The 7,500-nt window shown below is 17.5% G+C and overlaps 4 protein-coding genes across 4 annotated transcripts in view; 2 read left to right on the top strand and 2 right to left on the bottom strand.

The window, feature by feature from the left end:
* Positions 1 to 399, top strand: part of PRSY57_1222300 (hypothetical protein) — a gene marked incomplete at both ends in the record, with an annotated part of 868 nt that extends 469 nt beyond the window's left edge. Inside the window, 2 exons of the mRNA XM_012908644.1 lie at positions 54 to 250; positions 358 to 399. Coding sequence (XP_012764098.1) covers positions 54 to 250; positions 358 to 399 — 239 coding nt within the window. The remainder of the gene's footprint in view (positions 1 to 53; positions 251 to 357) is intronic.
* A 179-nt stretch (positions 400 to 578) lies between these two features.
* Positions 579 to 2,206, bottom strand: PRSY57_1222200 (hypothetical protein; the record flags this gene model as incomplete). Its single annotated transcript, XM_012908643.2, has 2 exons — positions 579 to 687; positions 840 to 2,206. 2 exons carry the CDS (start codon positions 2,204 to 2,206, stop codon positions 579 to 581), a joined length of 1,476 nt encoding a protein of 491 aa, XP_012764097.2.
* Positions 2,207 to 3,279: 1,073 nt separating this feature from the next.
* PRSY57_1222100 (hypothetical protein) lies at positions 3,280 to 4,902 on the top strand (the record flags this gene model as incomplete). Its single annotated transcript, XM_012908642.2, has 7 exons — positions 3,280 to 3,405; positions 3,492 to 3,557; positions 3,716 to 3,800; positions 3,890 to 4,098; positions 4,317 to 4,430; positions 4,581 to 4,634; positions 4,765 to 4,902. 7 exons carry the CDS (start codon positions 3,280 to 3,282, stop codon positions 4,900 to 4,902), a joined length of 792 nt encoding a protein of 263 aa, XP_012764096.2.
* Positions 4,903 to 6,350: 1,448 nt separating this feature from the next.
* PRSY57_1222000 (glideosome-associated protein 45) lies at positions 6,351 to 6,962 on the bottom strand (the record flags this gene model as incomplete). The annotated part of the gene is made up of 1 exon (XM_012908641.2): positions 6,351 to 6,962. The coding sequence occupies one exon, from the start codon at positions 6,960 to 6,962 to the stop codon at positions 6,351 to 6,353; it is 612 nt and encodes a 203-aa protein (XP_012764095.1).
* Positions 6,963 to 7,500: the final 538 nt, after the last annotated feature.

The following is a 7,500-nucleotide window of genomic DNA, read 5'->3' as shown; positions in this document are numbered from 1 at the left end:
TAATAAGTACTAATACATGTTATCATATTTTTGTCTTTTTTAATGTGCTACAGAATTACATAATATTACGAGATCTAATTTTAGTGGAATAATAAAAGAAAAAAAAGGTATAAATCTGCTTAATATAGCTAGTTTAAATGATTTAGATTTTTTAACTAACTCCATACATGAAACAGAAACGGAAATAAATGACCGACTCTCTACTGAAATTGATGAAATTGATGAATTTGATGATGATGAATATAATTTTGTAATATAAAAAAATATATATATATATATATATATATATATATATATTTGTAATTTTATAAAAAACATTCAATATGTTCCTTATATTTTTCCTTTTTTTTGATGCAGGATTTTATCGACCTTGTCCAACAAAACGAAATGGAGGATTAATTGTTAACACTTATAATTTTTTTTTTTTTTTTTTTTTTTTTTTTTATGTTTTTAATTTTAAAATTTTAATATATATAAGCATCATAATGTAAACATATGTTTATATATATGAGAAAATTTTTATTTTTATCTTATTATATATATATAAATATATATATATTTATTTATTTATTTATTATTTAATTTTTTTGTTTGTTGTTATTATTGTTTATTCCTAAACTTTCCATTTCAACTTGTCTTAACATTTTTTGTATCATTTCAATCTTTTCCCTATGCCATAGATAGTACCTAAAAGGAGGAAATAATATATACATATATACATATATATATATATATTATTACCATGTTTTGTATAAATATACCCAATTTTTTTTGTTCATGAGATGACAAAATATAAATATATAGAATAAGAAATTTATATAATACTCATATACAATTACCTTTTAATATCATTTTTATTTTTTTCCTGTAATATGGTGAGGATATTTTTAATTAATGAAATATTATTTTTAAAATAAAATTTGAAATGATCTTTCCTTTTTTGCATATATTGTATAATATTTTGTTGTAGAATTTGCATATATTTTATTAATTCATTAATTTTTCCTCTTACATGTATAGTATCCTTTTTAAAATTAATAATTATGTTATTATTTATTTTTTCGTGTATATGTTTAAATATGAAAATTTCTTTTTGTATACACATATTATTATCAGATATATATATAGTGTTAATTATTGATTTATATAATAATAAGGTATGGAATATACTCAATTCGTGTAGTGCCTTAATTTCTTTGGGTTCATTAATTTTATTTAACATTTCTATATATTTACCTTTTAATTGTATAATTGTTTTATTTTCTATATATTCTTTTTGATTTATGCATGAATATTTTTCTTTAAAAATATGATGAAATAAATAATTACTCAATGAATAAAAGAGTAATATAAAATTATAATTTTTTAAATATACATTATTAAATTGACATGATATATTTTTTTCATCAGCTGATTTAATAATTTGGTCAGACGACTGTTCTATTGTTATATTTTTATTTATGTTTAAAGTGGTATCCTTTGGGTTAATTCCCGAAATACCCATATTACAATTATGATTATGATTCCGAATAGTATTCTCGATTAAAGTATCTTTTTTATGATGGATACTATTTATATTTTTTTTATTCTTATTATTTATATCCTGGTTAGATTCTACAAAGGATTTAAAATTATCGATAACGGATCGAATAATTTTCTTCTGAACATTTAAAAGATCATCATTACTCAAAGAGGAATAAAAGTTCAAGGTATATAACAACTTTATTAAAAAGGAATAGGATATTTTTTGTATATCATTATTAATCTTTGAACATAAAATATAATAAAATTGTTTATTTCTAATATTAGCTTTCATATAGCATATAAGTATTTGTGTAATTTTATCATACTTAATATCATTTATTTTTGAAACGATGTTTGGTATAAAATGAATTAAGATATTTGATCCAACATGTAAACGACTTAATATATTTATTAAATGTATAATTTCTGTTATATTGAACTTTTCTATATTTTTTATTATATCATTCTGGATACAATTCCATTTTATTTTATTAAAACTTTTAGACTTGTAAGTCTCATTCACACATTTTATTATTAACTGAGGTGAACATTTTATATCGCTGCTTGAAAAGTTTCGTTCCTCATAAGCGAACGACAAAAATATATTTTTCCTTTTCTTCAAATCGAAATATTTTTTAAACACATATCTACTTGGACATTTTAGGGGAAAATAACAAAACATTTACCATAAAAAAGAAAGAAGAAAAAAAAGAAAATAAAAAGATAAACATGAAAAATGTAAACAAACGAATAAATAAATAAATAAAAATATTTATATATATATATATATATATATTTATTTATTTTTTTAAAAAAAGGATGAAGCTTTTTTATGTATGGAAGTAATATTCTTCTTTCTATAATATGAAATAATCAAAAAAAAAAAAAAAAAAAAATTAAAAATTAAATATTATACAAATAAATATAGTTATATATATATTATACTTATCCTAATTGTATTTAATATATACTCTTAAGAACATTATATATATATATATATATATATTTTTTCTTTTATAAAAAGTTAATAAAATTTAACGTGATATTATATAATTGGGTCAAAATTTTCACATTTTATACAAATATATAAGATATGAAATTAAAATTTTATTTTATTATTATTCGTATTTTTTTGATATATGTGTAATTTATTATTCTTTTACAATAATATAAAAAATAAAATATTTACACTATGTATATATATATACAATATCTGCATATAATTTTGGTTTTTTTCCTATGTACCTTTTCAAAATTAAAATAATATGGTACAAAATCAATTTTGTGATGATGGCAATAAATTATAGAATATGTATTTAAAAAGGAAATTTACATATAATATGAACCATTATAAATTTTTTTTTTTTTTTTTTTTTTTTTTTTTTTTTTTTTTTTTGTTTTTTTAAAAAAAAAAATNTATATCTTAAAAAAAAAAAAAAAAAAATTTATAGAATTTTTGTATATACACATAATTAATATATTAGTCCAAACAAAACCCAAAAAATTAAATTAAAATAAAATAAAAAAGAAAAGAAAAGAAAAGTTCGCATAATATACCCTTGAGTAAGAGAAATGTAAAATAGTATAAGAATATACACATATAAATATATATAAACATATATATATATATATATATATTCATTTTTTGTTGTTCTCGTTTTTGTTATTGTATCGTATTGTATTGCATTAAATTATATATATATATATATATATATAATTATTTATTTATTTTATTATATATATTTTTTTTTCAATATGGATATGGGTGTAGAAAAATTATTGAACCAACTAAACGAGCTAGAATCAAAAAATCGATTAATCCATATAGAAATAGAAGAATTAAAAATTACTCAAAATGAATTGAATAAAAAAGAAAAAGAAGTAACATATTATATGGAACAATCAAAATTTGTGTAAAATTTATATATGCATATAAATATATATATGTGTGTAATATTTATTTTTAGTTAATCGTAGATATTGAAAATATTTGTACGAATCTGAAATTAATGGAAAAAGAAAATATACAATTGGTAAAATAAAATATATAATACTAACATTGTTTTATGTACGTGGATATGATTTACCAATATTAATCGTATCTCCATCTCTATCTCTTTTTCTCACGCTATTTTATTTATTTATTTATTTATTTATTTATTTTTCCTTCTTCTTTTCTTGTTAATTCCAGAATAATGATATAGATCGTGTTAATTTAATATGTAAAAATGTTGAAACAACCTTGCACAATGAATTTGTTAAGGTTGAAATTGCTGGTATATACTATATTCAACAAAATAATATATTTATATATATATATATATATCATATTTATGTTTATATTTTTTTATATCTTCATTTGTAGAACAAAAGAATAATTTATCTGAACACAATGAAGATAAAGATAAAGACAGAAATGTGAACAATGATCTAATGGAATCTCTTAATATGATAAAAAATATTATGTTCAATATGGAAGATTCTGATGAGGAACTTAATAAATTAAATGAAATAAAAAATAAAAACTATCTTTTAAATCAAATATCTATAGAAGATTTATATGAAATTTATGAGGTCAGAAATATTATGATATGTAAACAATTTTTATGTTTTATATGTGTTTATAACCTTTTAGATATCTCTATATTGATACATTGTTAAATTCACTTTTTAAAATAATAATAAAAATGTACCATATATTGAGTTCTTTATGTACTTAACATTGTTCATTATATATATATATATATATTTATAAAAGTATATATGAAAAAAATTATCATTGCATTATTTAGGATACAAAAGAAAAATACCAAGCTAATTCATTTAAAAATCAGTGCGATAAAATTGCTATAGTTGATTATAAAACACATACCTACTTTTGTAATCCTATGCACTTATTACACATGGTTAGGCAAAAAAAAAAAAAAATATATATATATATATATATATATATATATATGTATTAACAATGTGTATAGAAAATTAGAGAATAAAATAAAAATACATCATTCCTAAAATTTTAAAATCGATTATATTTTTCCACACATATCTTATAGATAAATCTTTTGGCTGAAAAAATAAGAATTAATAAAAATGACCCTAATTTTAATGTAAAATTAAATACACACATATATATAATCATTTTGGTAGTTAAATAAATAATTATATATATATATATATATATATATATTCCTGTTGTGTTATATTTATTTTTACATATATTTATTGAAACCCTTTTAGTTTGTAACAATGTCTAATTTTTATGGAGTGAATGAAAAAAAGGATAAAGAAGAAAAAATGGAAAATTTTGGATTATCAGAGCTAAATAAAATAATGATAAATCATTACAAATCCAAAAAAATTAATGTTGATAAATAATTTGTAATTTCATATTTTTTTATTCGAATTATTTTTCCTAGGAACAGAAAAACTTTTATTTTGTTTACTTGTTTTGTATCATTAATATTATATATATATATATATATATATAATATTTTGTTTATGTATTAATCTTTTTTACTTAAAGTTTTTAAGTATATATAAAATTTGCCTCTTTATTGTTGCCTTATAAATAAGGATTTTTAAATGGTAATAATTTTTTTTTTTTTTTTATTACTTCATTTTTTATTTATTTTTAAAGCAGAACAATTATATAAAAATGTTTGTATTTTATATATGTTAAATATGTATATTGTTATAGGTTATAAGATACAACAACAAAAAAAAAAAAATAATAAATAAATAAAATTATAAAATAAAATAAATATATATTATAATGTGTAATATATGTATCACAAATTTTTTTTTTTTTTTTAAGAAAAAATAGGAAGAGAAATATATAATATAATATAATACAAAATAATATGAGAAAGTTGTATAATAAAATAAACAGATGCTTACAATTATAATTCACTGATAAAATGGTTGTAAAAAAAAAAAAAAAAAAATTAAGCAAATTAAATTATTATTTATAAAGTTATTACATAAAATAAAATAATAATACCAAATATTTAAATTATTTTTTTTATTCATATAAACTAGAAAAAAATGTTAGAAAAATATATGTAAAGTCATAATTAATAATCATGAAAAAGTAAAAGTAAAAAACATAAAATTAAAATGTAAAAATCAAACGTCCTAAAAAAAAGAAAAAAAAAAAAATGCTATATTAATGATTTCGATGAAATTTTAATTTTTTTTTAATCATTATTCTTTTTTAATATATTAATTATATATAAATATAAATAAATATATAAATAAATATATATATATATATATATATAACTATTAATTTTAATTTTATTGTATATATTTTAATTTTTTTTTCCTTTTTTATTTTTGAAACCAATATAAAAAATCCTTATTAAATATAATAAACATGTAAAATTTTGTTATATGAACAACGAGAAAATATGTCTAAATAATATATTACACAATTGTAAATATTATTCCACATTGAATTAATAAATAATGCATAAAATAAAAACAATTAAAGATATATATATATATAATTAAAGGTCAGAAGATAATTATTTATAATAAACTTTATTAGAAATAATATATATATATATATATATATATATAAGGTAAGAAAAAAAAAGGGAAAAAAAAGAATAAGAAATTGGGTGGAATAATCATATACATAGATATATACTTATGAAAATATATATATATATATATATATTGTATATATTTTTTGTACATCTGGAATATATTTATATTTTTATGTTATATGATGTAATATATATATATATATATATATATATATTTTTATTTATCTATATACTTTATTTTAATTTTTTGTTTTTTTTAATGTTTAACTTAATTTAGCTCAATAAAGGTGTATCGGATAAATCAATTTTTCTACAAATTTTACATGCATTTTCATCATGACGTTCACCAAGATCACATCCACATCTTCTTGAAAAAACTTTAGCGGTTTCATCGAGTTTATTCATATCACAAGGTGTTACAGATCTATAAGTAAAATATATACTTTCTTCATGGGCGGGTTCACTTAATTTAGTTATTTGTTGTACGGCACCAGTGGCTTCAGTAGATAAGGTTAATTGAGTTCCTGTTTCTAATTTATCACTAGCATTATCAAATTTTTGAGATTCTGAATAAATATCTGAATTAGATCTTTCTAAATCTTCTAAATGTTTTTCTTCAAATGATTTATTTTCTTGAGTTGCATAATCTATTTCTTCTTTTGGTACTTGTTCAGGTTCTTCTTCTTCTTCTATTTTCTGTTCATCGAGTTCCTCTTCTTGTTCAAGAGGTTCTTCATGTGTTTCTTCTACTTGTTCAACAACTTCTTCTGGTTTTTCTTCAATTATTTCTTCAGATTGTTTTTTTAAATTTTCACGTTCAGCTAATTCATCAATATCTTTACGTTTGGGTTCCTTTACTTTGCTTCTTGAACATTTATTTCCCATTATTATATAATATTGAATACAGTAAAAAATTTAAAGTAAATATATATATATATATATATATATATATATATATATATATTTATTTTATATATGTATGTGTATAGGTATGTGCGTAATTGGTTTATTACCAATCCAAATTAAATGATAAATATAATTATAATAAATAAGGAAATAATAATAATAATAATAAAGGGAATATATATGAGAAATAAAAGAAGGAAATCAAGGAAAATACCCTTTACACTTCCATACGTTTAATTTTATATATATATATATATATATATAATTAATTATCAATACGTAAATATATTTTTATATAAATATATTTATCTATATAAATATATATATCTATATACATATATCCTTAATTTATATTGTATATGTATATATATTTATTGTGTATAATTTTTTAATACATGTGTATAATATATATATTATTGTTTAAAAGGCATGATAAAAAAAAAAAAAAAAAAAAAAAAAAAAAAAAAAAAAAAAAAAAAAAAAAAAAAAAAAAAAAAAAAAAAAAAAAAAAAAAAAA

Source organism: Plasmodium reichenowi, chromosome 12, assembly GCF_001601855.1.
Source record: "Plasmodium reichenowi strain SY57 chromosome 12, whole genome shotgun sequence".
Taxonomy (NCBI): Eukaryota; Apicomplexa; class Aconoidasida; order Haemosporida; family Plasmodiidae; genus Plasmodium; species Plasmodium reichenowi.
The sequence above is the reverse complement of the archived record's forward strand: the minus strand, read 5'-3'. Positions and strand labels throughout refer to the sequence as shown.